This window comes from Rattus norvegicus, chromosome 9 (assembly GCF_021556685.1).
Source record: "Rattus norvegicus strain SHRSP/BbbUtx chromosome 9, alternate assembly SHRSP_T2T, whole genome shotgun sequence".
NCBI classification, from domain to species: Eukaryota; Metazoa; Chordata; class Mammalia; order Rodentia; family Muridae; genus Rattus; species Rattus norvegicus.
In genome coordinates, this window is record NC_141542.1 from 106,792,361 (window position 1) to 106,818,028 (window position 25,668).

The window sequence follows — 25,668 nt, forward strand, 5'->3', positions numbered from 1 at the left end:
TAGGATCTGAGTGTGGGAGGTGAGGGTGTAGCTAGCATTGGCTGAGTGCAGAAGAGGCTTTAAGCACAAGGGATCCACTGGAACTGTAGTTAAAATGTGACTTGGACACCTTAAGCGTTTGCCTTGATTTCCTTTACAAACGTGTGTTCTAAAGAAATCGGTGTCAGTGCAAAAGACAGCTCTCACTCAGAGGGGAATAAGAGAGGGTTTATTTTGAGCCAGAAATGAATGACCATTTCAGGTTGCCACAAATACCTCAGCTTTTTAGAGTTAACAAAGCCAAAAGTAAGTCACAAATCAAGGCATTTTCCATGTACATTGGTGGGAAAACCGTGTAAGAAGGTGGGTTAGAGCAGAGAGGCGAGATCTCATTATAGGTTTTAGGTTCTAGTTGGTGACATTCTTAGGTTTTTGTCAGAGGTTAGATCTACTAAGTTAATACATTCCAAAGACTTAGACCGTCAAAGGACCGGATACCGAGGGGGATGAGTGACTTCAGTAGGAAATATAGGCAGCAAAGATAATTTTGGCTTCTGATCTTCACAGTCACAACCGTGCAATGGGTTCAGCCTGCAGAACCTTCTACACGAGTGGTTCTCAGCCTTCCCAACGCTGCAAACCCTTTAATACGGTTCTTCATGTTATAGTGACCCCCCCAGCCATAAAATCATTTCATCGTCACTTCATAACTGTAATTCTGCCAAGGTTGTGAATCGCAGTGTAAGTCTCTGATTTGTGACCCCCCTCATGGGAGTCGAGACTCACCGATTAAGAACCACGGTTCCTCATACACGGATTTTTTTACATAACTTAGCGGGAAAGACTGCTTGTGTGGCTTTTTGCTCTAGCTTAACACGCTTGGCTTTTCAAGGCTGTGTGAAACTCTCCTTCCCTCTGGTTTTCTACTTACCATCATCTCTCTGAGGAAAGGGGCAGGATCCGTGTATCCAAAACCTGGCCCTCCTTCAAGGTGAAACTAAACCACATATAACCACAGCATGCTCGAGTAATTAGAAAACCATTTAAAGACATTCCTGTATTTCTGGTACCCGGGTTTATATTTCCGATTATAAACTTAAAAGTGTGTAAAATGGGACAACATGTTTGTTGTCGGCTCCTTGATTTTCTTGCTGGAAATAGAGGAGAAAAGAAGGCGGAAGATCAAGCAGGTTGTTAAGCCTGGGTTCTTACCCAACCTGGGCACACCCTAGCAATGGAAGAAGCCAGTCTGACCTATGTAATTTGGTCTAACTGGGACCATCCTGGCTTTGGTAGGTAGGTAAAACCGAGCACTATTGGCTGTACAGTCTCTTCCCACGCAGAGGCCTGCTCTGTAGGTCCTAGACATCTGCCGGAGTCATGGGTTCTCCAGCCTGCACTGGGCACATGTCAGGCAGCAGGAACCTGCAGCTAGACACCAGCTGAGCACAGTGCTTCTCCCTCCCCTCTCTGGGGCCCCTTCCTGGGGCAGCAGCATGGAATGGCTCTCAGCTTGGGCTTCTAGTAGACAGGGTTTGTTCCCCCTGCAATTATGCCCCAAAGCTATGAATGGCTTTGCAGAGAGGCCTACAGTGGTTCTGCACAAGGTGTTCTTTCCTGACATCTTGCAAGGCCACCCTTGCCTGATGAGCACTTTGCCCTGGGCTCTGGAGGCCTGCGTGAGGCCGCTGCATCACTGCTCAGGAAATGACTTCTGTGCAGACCCCAGTTCTATAGCCACTGTGCCTGGCATGCTGCCTCCATGAGTGTGTGTATGCGGGAGAGCATGGTGGAACAGTTTCCTAAGCCTTTACTGTTCATTTCTTGCCTAATTTTCTTTCCCTTCTGTCTATAGAAATATTATGGGCTGGACACAAAATGGGGCGACATCGAGCAGTGGATGGTAGGCCTTGAATATAATTTTAAGACTTAAATGGTTTATAATTTAATCCTGACTGCAGTTTAATTATGCCAGGAGATTCCTATTGCGCTGTAATTTGATACTCAGAGTTCTTCCTCAGGGCATTCTGCATCTGGTATGTTAGAAACGGGCTAGCCAGGCATGTGACCTGTCCATCTGCTGACAGGGACTGCTGATGTCTGCAGGCTGGTGTTCTGTGAGGTTCCATCGCCACCACTCCCCCAGTTCTCTGCATCAGAAGATCCCCAGGGCTGGGCATGTGCCTGTGTTCAAGAACTTCCCAGAGATCTTCATGTTACCAGCAGAACATCTCGCTGTTCTAGTTAGAACCAGAAGAGGCCCTAGACAGTTTGCTTCCCCCACACACAGCCAGCTGCCCTATCACCCCCAACCCCACATTCACACACTCTCCCATTGGCTCCTCTTATCTCATCTGTGCCCATGAAAACCCCTGCTTTCCTTCTGTTTTCTTTAAGAATCTGAGAGGCCAGGGCTCTCTCAGCCCCAGGCAGCCTACCTGCCCTCAGGCCTCTCAGGAGAGGTGCCCATGTAGCAAAGCTCTGAGCAAAGCACCCTCTGGTGCTTTCCAGTGATCCCCAGAGCAAGGCCTCTTATTAAACCACCCACCTCTTTCTATCCTGGCTGCTGTCCTGGACTTTGACGCATGCTTCTGGCATTGGAGACCTGGAAATGTCTTCATTAACAGCCTGAGGGAGATTCAAGGCCATCTCTGCCATCTTAGATGCTACGTGTGATATAAATATCTATTGAAAAACTCATCGTGTTCAGCCTGTGTCAGTGATCACAGTATTGTTCGTTCCTGAGATGTGAGTCTTCCCATCAAATCCTAAGGACAGTTAAAAGGTGGCCCCTTTGAAAGGACAGCAGCTAATTAGCTGTGAGCAACTCTGTACCTCCTACTCCCTTCCCAGAGATAAACACTCAAAAACCTGTTTGTCCCGGAGTTCATAAAGCAAGCAGGGTGACATCCACATTGAGGTTCTCTGGGAAAATTGTTTCCCTGAAGGAGAGTCAGTCCTGAGGGGAAGAGAACTGATTTAAAACCAGATTACAGAGGTTGGGGGTGGGGGTAGAAAGGAAGGCTTCACTTCTCTGCCCCAGCAATTGCTTTCTCATTGCTTTTAAAGCCACGAACTATGCCAGTCATTTGAGTTCTGAAGGACCTCCCCAGAGGAGCTGTTTCCCACAGTCCTTTAGTTTGAGTTTTTACACAAAAGTGAAACAGCGAATGCTGATTTGCCATTGAGATCAGAAATGCTAGATTCTGTGGCAGCGGGACCTTCTGGGGTTTCTAAGCACTCTCTGCCTTGCCATCGCTAACCTCTCTCTGCCATTCCATTTGCTTCGGTAGGAAGACAGCGAGCGCTACTCCCGTAGATTCCGGAGAAACGCCTCGGTCAGTACCACGCTCCTTCTCTGCAAGGGACAAGTTCACCAGGGCCTTATTTGTTTTGCTAGTGGCTGAGATAGATACACAGTGCTGGAGAGAAACTCCCCGTGGTTGATGTAAACTGCTCTTTACCTGGATAAAGACCGTAATGCAGCCTTCAGCATTTTGGGCTATACTGAGTAAAGAAAGTTTGTTTGGGATTTAAGAAAATATATATATATAACAAAAAACTGAATACTGAACCAAGGCCATGCGCAAGTTTAGGTACTTTATCTAAACTTTATCTCCTGCCTTGCTTGGAAATGTTCAAGTATTATTATTAACATATTATTCATGACATTGTAAACGTCTTTTCTTATTGTTAAATATCGTAGATAGTTTTTTATAATAGGCTTATTAATAACCCTCCTTAAAAGTTACCTGTGGCATCCTGTGTTTCCATAAACAGCCCTAGACAAACTGAGGCCTACTGAGGGCCTGGGGTCACATCCTATGGAACCTCAGAGTAGCTGGTCCACTCACTGCTCTGGAGTCCGGTTAGCAGCTTTCTTCAGGGTTCCATTCATGGTTGTGTTCTCATCCTGTCTTTTACTAGGCTTCTGACGAAGACGAGCGCTTGTCCGTGGGTAGTCGCGGCAGCCTAAGGGTCAGTAACGGGCATGACTGCTTCTGCATGGTACACTGTGTGGGCAAGATCCCCATCCCTGCTTTCAGTCCTCAGATCCCAATTCCTATGCTCAGCGGGTCCCCACCTAACTGATGAAATGTTTGTATATGAGTTAGCCGAGGGCAGGGTGGGCTGGGCTGGGGAGAGTCCGGGGTGTTACTTTATTGTCGTTCCCTAAAGAGTGGTGGGCATCCTTTCATGTTCTCGATAGTTTTTCCACAACATGGAAACTATGAGACTTTGGTTAATGATCGTCTCAGAGTCAGTACGATGGGCAGAAACATGAAGGCACACTTCATGCCCATCCACCCACATGCTGTCCAGGAACGTTAGCCTTGATTAAACTGTTCCTAAGCCAGACTTGGGAAATAGTTCAGTCAGTCAACGAGGACCTGAGTTCCACGCCCCCAGAACTCCTGTGAAGAAGGCCGTGTGTGGTGGTGTGTGTTTATAATTCCAGTTCAGAGGACAGTGAGTAAAGGCAATGAAACTATGAAGAAAAAAAAAATTAGAGGGCCTTTCTAGAAATGACACCTAAGGTTGTCCCCTAGCCTCCACATGCAAATACATGCGTGAGAAAGCACACACAGAAGTGGCCGTAAGTTCTTTATGGTGTTTCTGCAATTGCTGGAGGCTCGCCCGGAGCCTTCTGGCTATGAGCTTCACCACCAGGAGCCTTTCAGTCAGCTGTAGTGAAGGCTCTTTGCAGTGCTGGACCTAAAGCCTCCCATGTACCGGGCACGTTCTACAGAGCTACAACCCCAGCCCTGAATGCTCTTCACTCACAACTTCATGGCTAATAAACTCGGCACTAGAAGAACGGTTGTGTTTTAGCTTAGTAAGCATGTCCTTTTGATTAGCTGCAGGGTTGACATGGGATCTCCCAACTGTCATAACCAGGTCTCCAAGCAGCTGCTCTGCTCTGCTACGAGGCTTTACTGAGCCGAGGGTTGGTTTATTGTCACCATGACAGTTAGGTCACACAGTATTACCCCTTGAATAAGCATACACCAGGTGTGCGCTTAACTTGGCATGTGGCACTAAAGCCCGGTACACCAGCCTTGTGGCTCAGCCGCCATCCCCGGCCCTGACCACTTAGCGCTAAGAGCAGACCCTGTGTGGCTTTGCTGGACAGTTACATGTGAAACAAGGGAGGTGACATCTTGCTGCTGGGAAGTTCCTGCTGCGTGTCTTTCCAGATCCCGATGATGCAGCTGTGACTTCCTCACAGGCCCTCCCTCAGACAGTCTGCTTTTAAGGAAGCAAGGTTTACATAAGCAAAATATAAGTAAGAACAAGCCCAGCTTGCAACATCTGTGGCCAGGCCCAGCCACTGCAGTCGTGGGAGGTGTCAAAGGTCTGGCCCATGAAACCAAGGGGAGGAAGAACAGTTGGGGACCAGGGGAGGGACTGGGAAGGGCAGAACAGAGAGCTGACCCTCGGATGTAGCCTTCTGGTGGTGACTTTGCAAGAGAGCCTTTTCTACAAATGGCGGGCCAGAAGCCTGAAGAAGATGTCTGAGGTAGAACAGGCAGGAGATAGAAGCAGAGTCTCTGGGACAATGTGTCATCTTCAGACTTGTGACCCTCTGGGGCTCCCCAGGGAGGAATGTCACTATTTTAAGGTTCCTGGGGGATGGGGTAGGGCTGTGTGTCCTAACTTCAGAGTTTGCTGAGGTTGCCATTCTAGCAAGTTTGCTGGTGGTCATTGTCCTTCCACGTCATCCTCTGAGTCCCCATCCTGGACATCTGTGTCGGACACCAGTGTATCTATGCTAAGGTCTGAAGTTTCTCACAGGAAATGCAGGGTTAGCAAACTGAGGAGGAGCACGGGAGAAAGTCACTGAATGTCACTGTCAGCCTCTGTTGGCGACACGACTCCCCCGTGGTGTACTTCAGAAACTTATCAGGGTTGTGCCACAAGCCATGCCACCATACCTGACAACCAGAGTTCAGGCCCTGGGCCCCACATAGTAGAAAGTGAGAGCTGACTTCTGAAAGCTGTCTTCTGAGTTTCACTGATACCGTGGCACACGCTGATCACTCCAAAATGTAGTTAGGTTTTTTTTTTTTTGTTTTTGTTTTTTGTTTGTTTTTTTTTTTTTAACAATTTGAGAGCTGGGGTCCTGGAGGTAAAATCCAAACCTGCTATTCTCATTTATCATAGAACAAAGTCGAGCATTTAGGGACCTGCCCGAGGTCACAGTTCTGAATGCCAGCTACTGCTCCCCCAGAGCCTTTCACACCTGCCAGGTGTCCGAAACTGTGCCCTGCTGCCTGGTCCAGCTGAGGAAGGCGGCTGGCAACCCTGCTTTGTAGACATACCTCCCTCTGCGTGTGTGGAGGCCGGAGTATGGCTTCGAATATTTTAACATTCTGAAGCCTTTGCTCTGCAATCCCTAAGATGGTTTCTTTCCTCTGCCAAGCACCTTCTCTAGAGTGCTGGCAGTGATGATAAGCCCTTGCGACCAGGAAGGGTGGTGACCATGCATGATCGTCGTCCGTGTCCGTCCCCCCCTCCCCCAGGAAATCAAGATTGAGGATTATCATAAGGGTTTAACTATCTTTAAAATCTGACACCATACATCTCCAGACTTTTCCGTAGTTTAATTAGCCCTTATCTGTCACGAAGGAAGTGAGGCTCAAACGGCTTCGTGCTTCCGCGAACCATTCAACTGTTAACATAGAAGCAGTTTAATGCTCTTAGACTTTATGATGTCTGCCATTCCTTTTTTTTTTTTTTTTCTTTTTTTTTTTTTCGGAGCTGGGGACCGAACCCAGGGCCTTGCGCTTCCTAGGTAAGCGCTCTACCACTGAGCTAAATCCCCAGCCCCTATGTCTGCCATTCCTGATACTATGCCTTCCTCTTTAGCAAGAAAGACGTGAGAAGTTATGGGAAATGTGTCCTTGTTAAGATTTTCAAGGTCGCCTGGTCTTTGCCTCTACGTGAGACTTCTCTCTGATTCACTCCCGCCACTCCCGTCTCTGTTTTCCCCTTCCTGGTCTTATTCCAACAGGTGCAGCCCGAGCTGGAGTACGGGAGTCCCTACGCCTGGGTGAGGTGGTCAGATAATTTTGCTGTGTGACTCTAACGGTGTGCAGTGACAGATCATAACCATGGTGCTTCTTACTAACTTCCTGGATGCTTTTCCAAAAAGTCAATTCCATCTGCCTGTCTATGAGTCAGCGGGGCTCTCTCTCCTTCCCAGAGCCTCCTGACCTGTGGATGGGGCCCTCAAACCAGGACTGTATGTAGTACTGGCTCCCGATCATTAGAAGGTGTTCAATGTTGGTTGTTGGTCACCCACCATGGGTTCCCCAAAGAACCCACCAGACCAAGAACTCCCAGGGCCTCTCTGTGTGTGTCCTTTTAAAAGACTTAGGTGTGAAGAAATCACTTTACTCAATAAACCCCATTCTTTCTTTATCTGTATCTATTCCAATTAAGAGGATCAGCTGGCACTTTTGCTGGGAAAATAACCTTTGAGACAGATCCTAGTTCCAGCAACAAAAATAAAGCCCTTTGTTTCTAAACCCAAAGAATTTTGCACACCTATAGCCTCTTCTCTGGGATTACGCAAAGACGATTTTATCCCAAAACCCCTGGGCTTCGTTTATTCTCCACTTCAAAATTATTTGGAAGATTTACTTTTATGTGTATGGCCATCATTAATAAGTACATCATTAATAAATAGTGCTGTGTGTCTGCTGAGCATGCTTGATCCTCCAAGGTCCACAGAGAACTGGAGAGAAGAACTGGGTGTAGGGAATTCCCACCCCCATCTCACACACTAAGCCGCTCAAACCGTCCTAGTGTAGTGAGGCAGGCCAGCTAGGAAGAAGCACAAGATAGGGCCCAAGATTGAGGATGTGCCTCACAACGCCCTAGCCACAGAGCACTGCCACAGTGACACTGCCACACTAGCAGTTCTTGGACCTATAAGGAATCAAATGCATTTGTTTCTAGACATCATTCTTTGTATTTTAAACTGAAAGTCAATTTTGAGGGCCGGTCTTTGGGCTGCGTGTGAATTTTAGCAGCGGCCAGAGGCATTCTGGACTTCACTTCAGTGTCTTCTCATTCTAAAATTAACTCGAATGCCTCAAGTGTGCCGCTAGCTTCAAACTCACAAGTTTCAACGAACCTCTCTTGTTTTGTTTCCCATTTTAACGACCTCAGAATGTGCTCCGTGACTAACATAGAGAAACAGACAGTGCATGTTGTCTATAAGAAAGGCTACCTAGCAGCTCCAAAGGGTCTAGTATTACACTCATTTCAGAAAGGTGTTTTGGAAGGTTTTTTTTTTTTTTTTTTGGTTCTTTTTTTTCGGAGCTGTGGAAGGTTTTTTACATGTTCCTGTTTCACTTAGAAACTTTAAATTAGCATGTTTTCGTATTAAGGATTTTTCTTCCTCCTCCTCTTCCTCTTTTCTTTTCTCTCTCTCTCTCTCTCTCTCTCTCTCTCTCTCTCTCTCTCTTTCTTTGAGTTATTGGCATATAGTTCATAATGAAGAGTCCATGGCTGTGGAGTTTAGAGTCTGTCTGTCAGTTGTACCTTAACCTGCATTAGTACTGAACTCTTGCTACACCAGAGTGAGGCTCACCCAGTGCCTCCCACAAGCCACGCCTCCTGCCTGTTGGTATGCCCATCCGCTAGTTGAAAGAGCATTCAGAGGCTACCAGGGTGCACAGGAGTCTCCCCGACACTCACATGCCCTCATCGTGGACCTGGAGTTTATTCATCTTTGTGAATCTTGTCATAGCTGTGAAAACACTGGTGGGTTGAATAATTGCCTAAGAGCACAGGGCAGACCTTGCCTTTGCAGTCTGAGAGCCAGGTCTGAGACAGATAATTTCCCTTCCATCCTTCCCACACGTGTGTGAAGCCACTCTTCCTTTTCCCGTGTTTGAAGCTGTTTTGGTCTCTGGTGGTCTTTACCTTGAATTAACAGCTATTTCCTCAGACATGGTTCCTAATGCCATAAAATAGCCCATTTCCCTATGGAGCGCTTCTAGATGGCCTTGCCTTGGCTGGAGGCATCACTTCCTAACCTTTCTAATGCTTCGACCTTTAATACGGTTCCACATGCTTACGGTGACCCCAACCATAAAATTATTCTCATTGCTACTTTATAACTGTAGTTTTGCCACTGTTACGAGTCACGATGTAAGTATCTGATGTATGACCCCTGTAAAAGGGGTCACATATTTGATACCCCCAGGGGTCGGGCCCCACAGGTTGAGAACCACTGACTTAGGTGGAGAGGGGCACCAGGCAAACCTTTACTATGTCCAGCCTTTTAGACAGTTGGCTGGGTTTGGTTTCTTCCTGGAGAACGCACGATAACATCGTTGAGTATATCTTCAGTCTCATCTGGAAAAACAGCAGGAAGAGTGGATGAGGCTTGCTGGTCAGTCCTTCCTCAGGAGACTTCCACACTCAGTCGTGGATTACACTGACACGAGTCTTAGGACGAGTCTTAGGGACACGGCTTCAATCAGGCTGCATTGTCCCGTCTTTACCCAGAATCTGACTGAGTTGGGTAGGTCCCTATCCTCTGGCCTGGCGTTCGGCCTTCTTGAAATCTAGAGTTTCCACAGCACTAACCTAAGATTGGCCACAAGAAAACTGCCTAGAGGAACAGCTTACGTCACCATGGGCCTCACTCCACAGGAGGGAGTGACACGGGCACCATGCTTGCTGGGTGGCTTCTGAGTTGTAGTGGGGTAGGAGGCATGCTGGCAGGGTGTGTGTGTGTGTGTGTGTGTGTGTGTGTGTGTGTGTGTGTGTACACCCCCTTCAGTTCCCTTCAGTTCCTCTACAGAGAAGGCTCAGTGTATTTCTGGCCGAGTGCTGCTCTCTGGTGTGTACCTGCGCTGTTATTTACACTGATGTGACCTCCTCTTTCTTTGTTGAAACAGACTAACGGTTACGACGGAGACTATTGTGGATCCCAGTCCCTTAGTAGAAGATCTGGCAGGGTTAGTACAGCGAGCCGCATGGCACGAGCTCTAAGGGGCTGCTGCTTCTGCGTATCTAAAATACATTGCTAAATTTAGTTACTTTGCTCTTTTTGTGTTACCCTGACTCCCCCTCGCCACCTCCCTGCACATTCTAACATTCTCAAATGTTAGTATTCAAGCATTCTTAGCATGATTCGCATTCTAGATGTTAACGGTAAGAAGCTGATAAGAATTCCTAAAAATACCCCGGGATGAAGAATCAGCTGTTTACCGCCCTCTTATGATTCTGTCGGTGGGTCGGCTCTCTCGTGGATGGAAGGCCACCATTTTCGGTTTCCCAAATTTCAAGCTTGCGAGTTTAATATTTATCTTAAATGCATGTATGAGAGCCTGTACTTCTCTGATGGGGAAAAAGAGGTCAGAATTCTGATGCTTTCAGTGCTCACTGGTGAGAGGGTGGAGGGGTTGGGGGAGGGAGAAGAGGAGGGGGATGGGGAGAGCAGACATCCTAGAGAAGAAACCAGAGCTGGAGGAGGCCTGGGATCTGTCAAGGACTGTTGGGCCTTTCAGAAGGTTAAATTGGGCACATTTTAATTAAGCCTCGTGATCCAAACAGATTAATCTGAGTTAAATGACCTAACACCTTCCTGTTCTTAATGTCATTTCTCCCCTTCTGGAAATAAGTTTCTCGTGTAAAATTTAATTTATTTTAATTATATTAAGATAGCATTTAGTCACTTCCAGTTCTAGGCTTCACATCACACACACACACACACACACACACACACACACACACACACACCCAGAGCCAACAGTCTCTGCTTTCCCGAACTGGACAAACAGGTTGCTTGAGCCTTCTTGAAACCTAAGCAAGGTTGCCTGTGCTTTCTCCGTGTTCCCTCTAAGCTCCTCCAGTTCCGGACTTCAGAGATCTCCTAGTCCAAGCCTTCTTCTGTCCTGCCATCCTTCACACCGACCCCTGAGCCTTAAGTACCTCGGGGACAGAAGCCTGCAGTCAACTGCCTGTGCAAGTCCTTCAGTAGTATTGCCAACTGTGCCCAGCAAGTCACCTGCAGAGCTGGCTACCATAGCTTCTATATTGACTAGCTGTGACTTTAACCCCCTAGTGCATTGTTTTGCCATCAGCAGAAGTATTTGGTAGTTCTTAGATCCAGCTTCCTCCCAATGCTACATTCTTTATATGTGATGTGGATTTGTCAACCCATCTGTGGCTCGGGGTAGCATCAAGCTGTGTGTCCTACATACGTCCAGTACCAGTTTACCTCATGATTTTGTTAAGTTTAGGCAACGCTTCTAAAAGTCAACTCCAAAACGGCCTTGCTTATAAAACTGCTCACAGAGTGAAACTGGGTGTAAAATTGGTTTAACAGGTAGCTATCGGGAGTCGCGTGACTGAAGCCTTACTTCATCTGAGTCACACTTAAGAAACTCTAAACGTGCACGGGACAATCTGGAGGAAAGAGTGGGTGGCGTGGAGGAGCGCGGCAGATGTGAGAGAGGCAGACACTCGCCTGATAAGAGCCTGGGAATGTCTGTCTTCTCTCTGCTTGATCCTTTGTGTGTAATGTCACCGCTCCTGTGCCCTTCCCCCACATTCTCTTGGGCCTGATGCTTTACAGTGTATACTCAAGACCCACTGCCCCCGCTGCAGGCCTGGAAGCTGCCTCTCAGCCTCCCCCACCTCTCTTCTTTGAGGTGCTGGGTTAAGCAATAGGAAGACTGCCAGTTACTTACAGAGATATGCAAGAGGGAGAGAGTTGAGTCTGTGAGGGTTTGACGTGAAATTCAGTAAGCAACTGGCTAATAAGAAGACCCTTCAACTTCACTCAGTGGGAGCTCTGACATGTGAAAGGCTGCCCAGACTCTCTTGTTAAGAATTTGTGCTGCAGGGGTTGGGGATTTAGCTCAGTGGTAGAGTGCTTGCCTAGCAAGCGCAAGGCCCTGGGTTCGGTCCCCAGCTCCGGGGAAAAAAAGAAAAGAAAAAAAAAAAAAGAATTTGTGCCGCAGACGTGAACCCGGGTCCTAACACTGGTGTGCCTGTGCTTGCCTTCCGAACGTAAGGAAGCGCTTATCACTTACAAACTCTCTCCTTTGGTGTCAGAATTCCAGCTACAGCGGCGGCGATGGCCGTGTCTCCAGTTTGTCGTCCTCCAGAGAGGAGAAGTTGGTTGGTTTCCATTTAAATCTTTCACATCCTCTCTTCAGAAACTGCAGGTTCTGTAGCATGCATCCCTCCCTGCTCCCCCCAACCTAGTTTACAAGTTTCTCTTAAAATGATGTTCTACTGGACTTCTGAGGAGTAATTAACATTCAAACTTATCCCACCGTCCTGTATTTCATGTAAACTGTCATGTTCTACCATGAGTGAACCAATGCTATGCATGTATATGTTGTTTTCCAGTTAGGACTGATCCAAAGGAAAAACACTTAAAATAGCCCAGACCTTCTTACTTCCTTTCTGAAAATGATACTCTCTAGGCATTGTGCACTCGGTGGCTCTTTGTCAGGGCTGGTCTGACCTTGGCGTGGAAATCCAGTCCAGTCTAGCTATTTGCATATGCTGGTGGGCGTTGACCTGGACAGGTGATTTCTGTTTACTGAAGAGTCAGTCCTACCAGCTGGGGCTGACTTGTCCCAGTTAAGGCTCAAACTTAGTAAAACCGAGAAGCAGTTTAGGTAGGTGGAGAACTGAGTGGGCCCAGATAAGCCAGCAGGATGGGAACTCCGCCGGAGTCTTCTTCCTAGGATACAGGCCATCTCCAACCAGATCCCACTCTCCCAGGAAATGGGTCTCAGAATTGATGTAAGGCTTAATGAAGAGGAGAGGCTGGAGAACGGCTCAGCGGCTAAGAGCACCGGCTGATCTTGCAGAGGACCAGGGCTCCATTCCCAGGCCGCTCTCTACCACCTACAGCTCCTGTTCCAGAGTATCCAGCACCCTCTCCTGGCCTTCATATGCACCAGGAATGCACATGGTACACACCTATATGTGCAAACAAAACATGCAAGATGCATAAAATAAAAATAAGTAAATCTATTTTTTAAGTTAAGAAATAAAGAGGAAACGAATGAACAAAAAAATCCCCAAGGAATTAAAGGTTATTCCCAGGCAAAACAGAGCCCATGTCCAACTCATGGAGCAGAAAGAATCTGCAGCCTAAGAATTATGTCAGAATTAGGGCTGACCATTCAGACACGAGACACCCCATTCTCCAGACTGGATCCCAGGATCCTGACACTTTAGTTTGTCAGGATCCTGACACCATTAGTTTGCCAGTGTGCATGCCTGATTCACTTTTGTTGAGTAATGCCTAACAAAAGAGAATGAGACAGGAGGCTGTCCCTGCTGAAATAGCTGTTACTTAAGAGAAGCTGAGGTCCCCTTTCTGGTTAGGAGTTTCCCCACCAAATCTTAAATATTAGAATCAGATTACAAATACGAAAAACATTACAGTCTTGTTATAGATTAAAATTAACCTTCACCCTAACTCGCTCAGGTGTGTGTCTGAGTGTCTGTGTCTGTCATTCACTCACGCACTGACTTCAAGTCCTAAGTTCATTTGATGTAATCATTCTGGGTCTGTCAATGGGCTGCTACTCCTCTAACCATTGTTCCCTCCCCCTGCCCAGCAAGTGCATGGCCTGTGCTGTGATATTGTCAAAGGCACTTTTGCCTGGTGTGTCCAGCGCCAATCTACCTGTGACGTGGAGTGATTTCACATCTCCCCACCCACCCAACCTGACTCAACTGTTTTCTCTGATTGCAGGGACTCTTTGGCTCCGACCTTGGCCTTCCCAGCAGTGGCCTTGCTTCCAAACCCCTGCCTACCCAGAATGGACCCCGGGTCTGTTCCCTTGCCCTCTCCTCTGTAGAGCACTTTGCAGCCGATAGACTTAGAGGACACTTCAACCTCTTCAGTGTGCAGTCATGGAACCAGGCCTAGGGCTGTTTGGATTGGCTTGGCTAGCTTGCCCAGACTTTTCTCTACCTCCTAAAAATGTAATTTAGGACCTAATATGGAAAAATAGGAGGACTCTGTGAAATGTATACTCAAAGAAACAAAACAAAAAACAACTCTGAAGCCCAGAGAGCTGGTCTCTTGGGTTTCTCTGTTTCCAGCAATTGTTCCCCATTTGGGGTTCCAATTTGCTTTTTTAAAAAAATTATTTTTCTTTTGTAAACGTGTCCAGGAAACAATCTGCCAGATCTCTGGGCGCCCCGCCTCCTGTGTCTCGGGCAGAACTGGGCATTTCTTTGACTCTGTTCCTTTCCTGTTTTCTCAAGGCCAAGGTTCAGGTCCAAAAATGGGCCTTCTTTGTCTTGGGTTTTGGAGCTCTGTTGAAGCCCGAGGAAGCCATGTTGGAAATCCCAGTGCACACACTTTCAGGGAGGTTGAACTGTTCTCTCCTTTGCAGGCAGACTCAGCTGCTGGGAGGCCTGTGGTTTGGCCCTGCACCCTGCTCTCGCCCATGCTCGATGCCTCGGGTCTGTGCGTTACATCCTGATTTCGTCTCTGAGGCTGGATCCTGTGCCTCAGAGAGTTGCCTCCCAGTGTCACCCTTGTAGCTCTATGTTGTATTCTAGGTGTGCATCCACTTAGGCTTTTGGATGTTTATCCCTGAGCAGCTGGCAGCCTTTCCCTCGCCTTTGTGTCTTGACTGGGGCTGTGACCTGACAGAAACAGCCGTGCCCTTTCTTTCTGTTTCTGAGACAGGGTTTCTCTGGAACCCTGGCTGTCCTAGAACAGCTCTGTATACCAGGCTGGCTTTGAACTCAGATCCTCCTACCTCTACCTCCTGAGTGCTGGGAGTAAGGGTGAGCGCCGCCACTAGTCAGGCAGTCATACCGTTTCTGATAGATACACACTTTGTGGGTTTTTGTTGTTGTTGGGGGTTTTTTTTGTTTGTTTGTTTGCTTGTTTTTTTTTTTCTGTACCTGACGGGGTTAGTTCAAGATCCTTCTGCCTCCTCTAATATCTGAATCCAAAGGTACTCAGACCCCTCTGATAAAGTGGTGTCACTTACATGCTATAAGCACACCTGCCTGTGAACCTTAAATCATCTCTGGCTCACTCATGATGCCCAATATGTGAACAGTGTGGAGTTGCTGGCACGCTGTGTTCCGAGGCCGATGCAGGCAGAATCTGCCCCATTCCGTACAGATTGGTTTTCTGTTTGTTTTGTTTTTCAGATATTTCTGATCCTTGGTTAGTTGAGCCCAGGGATGCTGAACCCTAGATGTGAGGTTGAGCTCTGAGGTACCTGGATGGCAGTTAACCTGGCCCAGTGACTATGTACACTTGATGGCTTTGCTTCAGGTCTTCTTCCAACATCGTCTGAAAAGAACTGACTGAAAAAAACAAACAAACAAACAAACAAACAAACAAAAACCAAAAAACAAAAGCACAAAAAGCCCATTCCAAAGATGCTGGGAAGTTTGTGATTTTTAAAGTTAGAAATTGTATGGTTTATCTTTCCTGTAAATTTTGGGTTTCCGTCTGTCTGATCCCCTGAAAACCCAACACCTTAACTTTGGCTTTTTTTTCTAACCACCCCACCATAGTTACTTAGTTACCAGACCTGGGGGCTTGGCGGTCTAAGTTATTGTTTTCCCAAAGTCTAAAGCCTGTGGTTTGCTTTCCTCCCGCAGCCCTTCGTTCTGTGCAATGCTGCCCGGCCTGCAGGGAGTTACTGGGTGTGTGTGCTCCCCACCCCTGCCCTGTGTGCTCCCCACTCCCCATTGCACATGCTCTGCCACCCAGCCTCGAGTTTCCTGCCCTGCTGGAGAAGCAGCTCCTCACTCACAGCTCACCCACCCTTTGTGGTCTTCGTCTGTCAGATCTGGGCTTTCGAGCTCCTTACTGCTGACAATAGCTGTTACCCATCTCTCCTCTCCCAAGACTCGTTGAAGGTTCTTAGGAAGGAAACAGTGGCAACATTTACCTAGTGGAAGAAAGACAGATGGCTCCTGAATGTGTTGACAGCCATAACAGATTCTAATCCACTTTGCCATACCACTTTGGAAATTTCCCGTTTTTGAATGTAGGTTCTTAACATTCTACAGAAAACTAGGTTTTCAAAGTCACTGTATTAAATGGCTGTGAATTTCCACCACAGTGCACACTTAGGACGGGTTAGGTATACATACAAGGCTAAGCCAGTATTCTCTGAAGAGGAATAAGGAAAATTAAAGTGTTTTTAAAGAGGACAAAGTTTGACACCACTGCTTGAGATCTCGTAATCTTCTTTCTCCATAATTAATTGCATACGATTTCCAAGGTAATCAACTACTGTTTTCTGTGTAGCAATCCTGAAGCGATATAAAATATCCAGCGTCAAAAACCGATAATTACTGTAATGTTTCGTTCCCAAGCCACTTCCCACAAGAGTAATTGTGTAAAGGCGGCGCATGAGGATACTTTGAGGAACTTTAGAATGTTTCGGTTACTTGCTTTTAACTGATTGGCCATTCTCGTGTGGAATGTTTCTCGTAATGACAGTCTCTAATGCTCTCTCAGAGATTAAATTGCATACCGACCAATGGCAACTTAGACTTCTCTCCTCTGATTTCCATACCTTCTTGTTCTCTGAGGCTCTCCAAAGAGCTAAAGAGGGTGGTGTGGAGCCTGCATGGTGTTTTCCAGAGCCTCTCCCTGGCACGTGTCACACCTGCTAACCTTATCTTTCCCTGTTTTCTGTGTGGTCCTTTGAAAGAATGCCCTGTTCTGACAGTCTGTTCTCATCACAGGCGTCCATGCTGGATGAGAGCAGCCTCTATGGGGCTCGGAGGGGAAGCACCAGTGGTTCTCGAGCAGTAAGGCGCTTTTCGTGTTTCCCCTCATGCCTCACTGTGTGTGCTGCATGACCCAGGGGCGTTTGCTGGATGGCGACTGATGTCACAGGAGGAAACGCTGTCTGTGTTTTTCCTTTGTGATTAAAGGTCACGGATGATGGAATCAGGAAATTTTTGCTTGTTAATTTTGTGTCCTCCTGACTTGTCAGTTTGTACGGAGGTCAGAGGAAGACTCGCCTTAGTTGGGTTTCGACTGCTTCAGTCCCTGAGACTCCCGAGTAACGTAACAAGTAGTGAATTTCTGAACCTGAGAAAAGGAGAGAGGGGTTGGACAGAACCTCGGGGGGGGGGGTGCTGACCCCACTCTGCAGGACTTGCCACTGTCCCCTCACACCCTTGTGACACCTAGAGTTGCGTGTGTAGTAACCTCTTGACACTCTGGGAGGAGTTTCCAGTCATCTGAGTAGGGATCCAGGAGGACTGTTTCTAACAGGAAGTGGAGACAGGCCCTGCATGCTTGCGCTCCTCTTCATGGCGGGCACACCTGTGAGGGCCTGCCCTAACAGTGTTCACGTGGTCAGTGAGGTGGAGCTGTGATTCAAACTCAGAGCACTCTGGCTCACATTAGCTCCCCATTGACTCCTAGACACAGGTGACACCTGACACCTGGCAACACGAATGCTTCTCTTCCAAAGGGCCACGTCAGACCAGCTAGTCAGCTGTTCTGATTAACGATCCTTAAGCAGGAAGGAACAACATGTCATAGTTCCTATGTCTCTGTACGTCCCATACCTGTGGGCAAACTGAACTTTCTTCAGGGGAGAAATGCAGTTGAGATGCCTCTGTAGGCCTGACCATGCTGGCCAGGGTCCTTTAAAACACCCGGTGCATTTGTTTAACCCTCACTGAGTGCTGGACAGAAGATGACATGAGGGGCCTGCAAACATGGTCTTAGCTGCTAACTTCCAGGAGGGTCAAGTGAGGTCAGTTAGTCTGAGAAAGATTCTCACCCAGGAAGGAGCCTTGGGCTGACAGGAAGCAGCATGGGGCATAGCCCCTCCTCCCGTGGCCAGTGAAGAGGTGGAACCATTTGTTTGTTCATTCAGCAAGAGTGCCTTGAGTGCCCCAGGTTTCATCTGCTCACTGGAACTGGCTCTCTGGTGGGCAGACAGACAGACTGAGAGCCGGTTCTTGAAATAGGATCTTAAGCACCTTTGACGATCCACCAGAGTCCCTACAGTTTGCAGTGAAAGTGATGCTTGCTGGCCTCTCTCTCAGCCCAGAGGTCAGTACGGTGTCTGTCCCAGGGCAGGTGACAGAATCCAAACTAAGGTTCAGAGGCTACAGCAGTGGCTGTCATCTTCCTCAATCAGACGTTAGAAAGGCTGAATGGACAGGAAGGCAGGTCCAGATCCAGAAAACAGGTCTTCCAGTTTCTACCGGGAAAGGTGACAAAGAAGCAAAATCTTGCCTGTCAACCCCCGTCCTCACTCACTTCTGAGCTGGGATGCAGGCAGCTCAGGAGAATCACAAACACAGCCACTACATAGCTAACAGGCAGTTCTGGTGAACACATAAGATATGTTAGGAACCCAAGTTGGATGGTGCTTGGCGTTTCCCTGCCTCTGTACCCTGTGGAGAATATAGTTGTTTCTTATCTTGGTAGAAGTTTACCTGAGCATGTGGCAGACATAGGCTCCTCTTCCGAGTCTGGTTTGCTTCCTAACCCTAACCTCTCTTTCCTCTCCGCTGTGTGTGTATGTGGCTAACCTGTGTACACTGACCGAAGCGTGATCTTAGTGGCTTTTTGTTCTCTTTGCCTCTTTGCTGACCCTGTTCCTTTGTTTCTGTCTGCGCATCCTGTGGTGGCTCCGTGACAGCCTTCAGAGTATGGCGGCCACCTCAACTCCAGCTCCCGGGCCTCTTCTAGGGCCAGCTCTGCGAGGGCCAGTCCTGTGGTAAGTATGCTTCCTGACCTGCTGTTCTTCAGCTTCCTTCTTCCCCTCCACATCCCTGTCCTTTTCCCCTTGCCCCCGCCCCTTACTCTTCTGTCCCTTGGAAATGGCCACTGTCTCTGAAAACCAGCAAAAGATAAAGCTAAAAGCCTCTAGTTTTATTTCAGGTCTGAGATTGGGAAGTGGTTTTGAGTGTAGATGATGCTCTTGGGAGGGTATCAGGGGTGCACTGCTCAGTTTCTCAAGGACGGTAACAGAAAGGAAGTTATTGGGGATGCTCAGAAGTGAGGCTCGAGAGGGGGAAGTCCATTCTGAGCATATAGACCGTAGCTACACGTATACATGTGCTGTTTTTTACAATTCAAAATTTTGAAGGCTTGACTCTTCACATCGACTTTAAAGTACCAAGGTTATCAAACCCTGACAAGCTTTAAAATAAAGTAGAGCCTGGAAATGTCTTGCCATTCTCATTACAGCTTAGGTTACCTGTTGTCATATTTGCTCAAAAACTGCTTAGATGTTGTCACCGGGACCCTGCTCTCCTGTCTGTGGCTCACCACATGCCAGACATGGCGGAAGGAGCCAAGGCCAAAGAGCGGGCCCTACACAGTTTGTCATCTGACTGGTGGCTTTCTTTGAGGCTACTTTATCATACTCTAACCAAGGAATTGTTTTGTGTATGTTGTGGGATGTATGGTTGTGGGATGTGTGGGGAGAGATCTGCTATCTTCCTCTATTACTGTTTCCACAAATATTTTGGGACAGAGCCTTTCACCAAGCCTGGTTCTTGCTGATTTTCTAGTCAAGCAAGTACCCAGAATACTCCTGCCTCGATGCTAGGATTACAGCTGTATACCACAAAGCCAGCTGCTGCTATTGATGCTGCTTCTGCTCCCGCTCCCCCTCCTAACTCCTCTCCTCCCCCCTCCTCCTTCCTTCCCCTTCCTCCTCTTCTTCCTTCTTCCTTTTCCTCCTCCTCCTTTTTAAAATGTGGCGCTAGAGATTAAACTCAGGTCCTCATCATGCCTCATAGCAAATACTTTACCAACTGAGCCATCAACCCAGTCCTGTTGTTTTTTTTTTTTCCCCTTGTAGCCCCAAATGGCCTTAAACTCACTATAGAGTTGAAGACATCTTTAAATTCCTAATCCATCTGCTTCCACCTCCCAAGTGCTGGGGTTACAGGTGTATTGTACCACACCTGGCCAGTTTTGGCTGTGGTAAGGAGACACACCCAGGCTGTGTAGCTTCAGTGTGAGTGGAGGGAGACCCACATTGGGAAAACCATGAGTGGAAAGTGCAGACAGTCCAGGTCAATCTCTTTAGATCAGCTCAGACATAAATACACATGGTTTGGAACTCAGTTTCTGAACACTATACAGGACTGGTTCCTGCATCCCGGAGTGCGGAGGAGCCAAGACACACCGCCTGCACAGATGAGCTCATACGATTTGTTTTTTTAATTCTATACAGACTTTTACAGCCATGAGGTTTCCTGCTAGAAGCAGCTTGCCCTGGGGAGGGAGCCACAGGGATCCCTTGCAGCTATAAGCCTCTGCATTGAGTTCTTGGGCCTAGTGCCCCTCCCCTCCCCCTTTATGTGTCTATCCTTTACATTAGAATGGCTATCCTGAGCACCTTAGGCTCTGTGGTTGCCTAACAGATACAAACTAATCCATGAGGAGCCTTCAAATTACTCAGAACAATGTCTTCCCCCCCCCCCCCCCCCCCGTGGTAATTTAGTGTAGAGTCCTCTTCCTTGTGCATAACAGTCGAGTGTACACTTGAGGAATAAGTGGAGTATTTGCAACCGAAAGAAGTCTGTAGCTTTACTTTCAAAGATTCCTAACAACCCCCACCCCCGCTGCCACAGCAATGACTGTCTGGGGTGGCTGGTTTGTCATCACTAGGCGTGGCCCTTGGATTTATTTAAGTATCAAGATGAAGTCATTGTGTGGCAACATTCATGGTTTCTGTGATTGGAAAGACTGAAGTCGGATGTGGATCCTTTTGCTGTGTGTGTACTTTCTAGATCTGTGGAAAAATTACACACATGAAACAAGTTCAGTTGTTATTTCCTCACAGAGAGGTGCATTGTGTCTTGGTCTCTGCAGCCTGAGAGGCAAGAGAAGTGAGCTCTTTGTGTCATGGGAAACTAGGATTGTGGTTACACTTTCCCCCCTGTGCTACTGTGAGAAATGCATCAGTCCAGCAGAGCTCTGAGTTCCCTCTGGTGATAGCTGCTGAGTCCATTGCAGAGATGATCAGTAGATGGTTTTTTCCCTCCAGTTTCCTGTTCGTTTGTTCATTGCTCAAAAGATCCCTCAATCATTATTTCTGTTGTCATTTAGTAAGCAAAGGTCAGAGCAAAGATGTGTGGAAAACTGGCTGGCCTCCTGACTCAACCTGGCACCTCGCACATTAGCCAGGTGCCTCCACACTGACTGGGGAATTTCCTGAGTGTGGTTCTCAGGCGCAATGACCCCTCTACAAACACAGGGCAGCCTACAGGAAATTTTTCAGTCAGTGGAGGGTCACTAGCCTTTGCCAGGTCCCTCTCCCAGGCCTGGTCCTGACCTAATCCTCTTTCTTAGGCAGGAAGACCCACAAGTCTGAACAGGAGCTTCTGGGATTCTTCTCACCAGCAAGGCTGGACATGCTCATTGATGATTTGTTAACAGCAGGTCCAAATCGCACACCCACCTTCCCAGTGCAGTGAGTGATGGCCCCAGGACACAGAAAAGCAAAATGTTAATGCTGGACCTGAATCTTGGAAACAACTGGAGAGAGGGCCTTTCTTTCTGCCTCTTTAGGCACCAGGATGCTGGGTTTGTCACTCTCGGCCCTTGGGACAAACATGGATACAGTGACCTCCCCATCCTGGTTTCTGCAAGAGACCCATGCAGTAGGGTGTACAATAAGGCAAGAGTGAAGGATGAGGTTAACATGTCACAGTTCCCACTCCTGGCTTGGGACGAGTAGGCAAACATAACTCCTTCAGACGAAGCGGGAACAGCCCCCTGAAAGGCCTGTTTTTGCTTGGTTTGAGCTGCCCCAGCCACAATAGGACATAGTTGTTGGTATCCATATTGGTTCTTGGGAAATACCCCTGGCTTAGTACTTCATCAGGGGTAATTACCGGGAGCCAAGGACAGGGATGTCCTTGAGAAGAAAATCCAAAAGTTACCTGTAGCCTGCAAGACTTTGCCTCTTAGATCTGTCGGACAGGAAGTGAGGCAGTGCTACATGCTGGGGGCAGGGTGGAGCAACTGAAGAGCAAAAGGCACCAGAACAAAGGAAGTGATCGTTCATTATCTTTAAGAACATGAATATACCTCCATGTCCAGAGGCTACTACAAGGGCCAGAGCTAAAAGCTTGGGGCTCCCAATGATACAATTCTTAGGAGAGCCAAGATGCATCAGCCTGAATGTAAGTGGCAGGAGACAGTGTTCCACCTCATTCTAGCAACACTCTGCTCCCTCACCCCCCACCCCCGTCTCCAATCTCACCCTTCTACATCTCCATCCCCACCTCCACGAAGCCTTCCCATCCTAATTATCTGTCAGCACAGACAAGAGTCACCTGAAGTGGGAGTCTCAACGGAGTGATCATCTTTATCATGTTGGTCTGTAAGGAATTCTTTTAATTGCTGTAGGAGGTGCTGCCCACTGTGGGCGGAACCATCCCTAGACAGTCCTGGGTTTTATTTTTTTAAAAAAAAAAAAGCTAGCCATAGTTCCTAACCCCAAGTTCCTGCCTTGACTTCCCTCAATGACAGACTGTGTCCTGGAGAGCTCAAGCCAGATCAAACTTTTCCTCCCCAAGTTCATTTGGTTGGAAATCCACAGAAAGAGAAGCACACACATGCACGCATGCACATATTTTCTCGTGTTAATTGAACACCTAGAATATCCTGGTCATGAGTCTACAGTGTTAGGCAGTGCTAACCTGTCCTTGCCTTTCATGGGAAACACAGACTGGGCCAGAAGATGTTCATCAAATAAATAAATAAATAAATAGCATAGACATAAACGTCATCTGCCCTTGCACAATCCGTGAGGGCAGGTGCTCGGAGAGTGGTGGAAGCTGCGTTGGAGGATCTAGGCTTGAGCCACAGCCAAGCAGAGCCAGGTGACACCTAGGGCATCCTCTTCATCTAAGCCCTACAGCCCACTGGAATCCAAGAGAGCTTCCAAGGTTCTGAAACATCCTTCCAAGAACGTCTCCATTGGAGCCAGGACTCGTGCAGTCTTGTGTACTCAGAAAAATGCTGAGCTAACTGTCTGCCCACTTGAGTTTGAAAACAAAGACCCCTATGGTTCATGTTGCATAAAGAGGCAAGGCGGGGTCCAGGTAGGAAGCAAGCCTGTACCTGTGGGTATGAAATTGGATTTAAAACCAATGATCCACCCGTTATGGTGGTTTGTGACGGTAATCCCAACACTAGAGAGGCCGAGAAAGGCGGGGCCTGATTTAAAGCTACCTTGGGCAGCGTAGTGAACCTCAGGCTATTCTCAATTACATAAGCTCTGTCTCAAAAATAAAATTAGGGGCCAGTGTGATGGCTTAGTGGGTAAAGGTACTTGCTGCTGAACCTGATGATCAGACTGAACCCAAAGACACATATAGGAGAGACGAAGCCCTACAAGTTGCCCTCTGACCCCTCCCCCGCACATGTCATCACATGCACAATGTCCCGAATAAATAATGGCCAATAAAACCCCAAAATCCCCACCTAACAGTAAGCCCCACTGTCACCAACATTTGAAGGGAAGCAGTCCTAAAAAACGGATGGTCCCTGAGCAGTGTTTGCTGTGGCATTGATTCAGGGAGCCTGTTTGCTTTCCAGGGTCTTGCTGTGCCTTCCTGGGAGTTGGGATCCTGAGGTTAGGTTCCCTTGTACCCAGTCCTTGCGTGGGTCTCTCTGTCTTCGAATGGTCCAGCAGATGGTAACATGCAAACTGATATTTAAGATTTCATCATGTGATCCTCAAAAGAACCCCCGTGAGATGGGAGGACCGGACTCACGTGTTAACGTCCTCTTGTGGAGGGTTTGGTTTTGGAAGGGCAGGGGGAGTTGCCGTTGTCTTTTCGTCCACTGAAGTTTCTTAGAAGGGACTTTTTTTTTTTTTAAGGAAGAAAAATAATTTAGAGGAAGAAAATTGAGACAAGTTCTTGCTCTGTGGCCCAGCATGGCCTCAGCTTCAAATCCTCCTTCCTCAGCCTCTCAGACGTCAGAATTACAGGCCTGTACCACCAAACGTGGCTCCTGTAGATTTTAGAGATGACTTTGAACACACTCAGTAGGAATCCTAAAAGACTACATCGCATAGACTCCTGTTAGCGTAACATTAATCTCAACTGTGGAGAACTGGAGGATGGTGATTTAAAAACAAAAAACAAAATAAACTCCGTGGGTCACAAGATTCCTGTAGCTTGTCCCACGTGCCTGCTGTGTCCAACAGCAGCCCTTGAGTTCCATACTTCTTTGGCCACCTCTGGTGGCTTTGTCTCCAGGGTAGCCTTCACACCGGTCACAGAGCAGCCATGAGTGTGTACTGTCTATTGTTTTCAGAGGGGGAGTGACATGCTCTGTGTCAGAGTGAAGTATACTGTCTGGATTACTTATCTGTCCCTTTGTGTCTGGGGCTTGATGAAAAGGGTACAGCTGTCTGCTTCTTTCTGAGTCTGATCTGAGACCAGCCTGACCACACACAGACCAGGCCAGGCTGCCATCTAGTGGACTTAGTGGGAACAGCAGATCTGCAGAGGCCCCTTGGGGACCCAGCCGCTGGCCATGTCAAAAAGGCTGACAAATGGATGCACCTTGTCAATTTGAAAACAAAACTGAATGCAGTGTGTGTTGGAGGGTGCATTTTATGTATCTATATCAGAAGCGCAGTTTTTAATTTTTCTCTGCATGGTCTCCATTTCCCCTCCACAATTTTTCATATTCTGTATTAGCTCTATCTTTTAGAGCAAAGACCTTTTTTTTTTTTTAACTATGGAAAGTGCAACCTATATTTTTGTTTTTTTATTGGCTTTTTTGAGGCCATGAAACTCAGGAAGGACTGGAACTCACTCTATAGACCAGGCTGCCTTCAAACTCCTAGAAACCCACCTGCCTCTGCCTCTGCCTCTGCCTCCTGTGTACTGGAATTAAAGGTGCTCATTACCACACCTGGTTAAGCTATACTTTGGATTTTTTTTTCTTTTTTCATAGATCTATTGTGAATTATAAAAAGCAATGTATGTACCAGTTCCTAGCGAAAGCCCCTTCATTTGAGGGCATGGATCTTTGGAAGTGACCACGTGGCTATCTGGACTCCATCTTTAATATGCTGTGTTTGTTGCTGATGATCAGGAGAAAACAGTATTTAAACCAAGGAGTGAGAAGCCAGCAGGCTTCTAGCTGTTAGCCTGAGTCTGCTGCTCGGGACTTTCGAGGCTGGTGAGGCTTAGGGGTACAGTGGCTGCCTGACATGCACCAGGCATTGCACTCCATCCTCAACACCACAAAGCTGGACCTGTGTGTTCTGTCTCTAGGTGACATGCCCTGTTTTACTTTGGGCTCATTAATATTCATCCTGCAGACCAATTGACCTAAGGAATGAGGCTTCGGACCCAGGGGAGTTGGAGAGTGGATGCCAGCCACCTCTTCTCTTGTATTCCTGAGTAGAATGAACTTCATTCCTGCCCAAATCATCCTGGCAACTCAGAACATGGGGCCGATAAACTGAGGCAATGGCTTAGTCAGTGAAGCGCATGCAGTGATGACCTTAGGTCTGAGAGCCCTGGCACTCGTGTAAGAGAAACTAGGCACGGCATTTGATGCCTGCAACCCCCACTGTGGGGAGGTGGGCACAGGAGGAGCCCTAGGTCTGTTGGCCGGCCACCGAATCAGCAAGCCCCACCTTTTGGTGACAGTTCCCACCTTAACCAATAAGGTGGAAAGCT

General features: G+C 47.7%; 1 protein-coding gene across 52 annotated transcripts in view; it reads left to right on the plus strand.

Moving 5' to 3' along the window:
- Lrrfip1 (LRR binding FLII interacting protein 1) overlaps positions 1–25,668 on the plus strand; it is a 128,199-nt gene that overhangs the window by 73,166 nt on the left and 29,365 nt on the right. For 10 of the 52 annotated variants that reach the window (XR_015628797.1, XR_015628802.1, XR_015628804.1 and 7 more), the window contains exons 4-13: positions 1,835–1,882; positions 3,273–3,317; positions 3,907–3,957; positions 6,995–7,033; positions 9,900–9,959; positions 12,064–12,129; positions 13,730–13,807; positions 15,613–15,657; positions 16,711–16,776; positions 18,636–18,713. The exons of 17 other annotated variants lie outside the window; for them this stretch is intronic. Coding sequence is in view for 18 of the 35 variants with exons in the window: in NM_001429351.1 (NP_001416280.1) it covers positions 1,835–1,882; positions 3,273–3,317; positions 3,907–3,957; positions 6,995–7,033; positions 9,900–9,959; positions 12,064–12,129; positions 13,730–13,807; positions 15,613–15,657; positions 16,711–16,776; positions 18,636–18,713 (576 nt within the window). In the remaining 17 variants the exon portion in view is untranslated. The remainder of the gene's footprint in view (positions 1–1,834; positions 1,883–3,272; positions 3,318–3,906; positions 3,958–6,994; positions 7,034–9,899; positions 9,960–12,063; positions 12,130–13,729; positions 13,808–15,612; positions 15,658–16,710; positions 16,777–18,635; positions 18,714–25,668) is intronic. 25 more of the 52 variants (XR_015628799.1, XR_015628807.1, XR_015628811.1 and 22 more) reach the window with 5 other exon arrangements.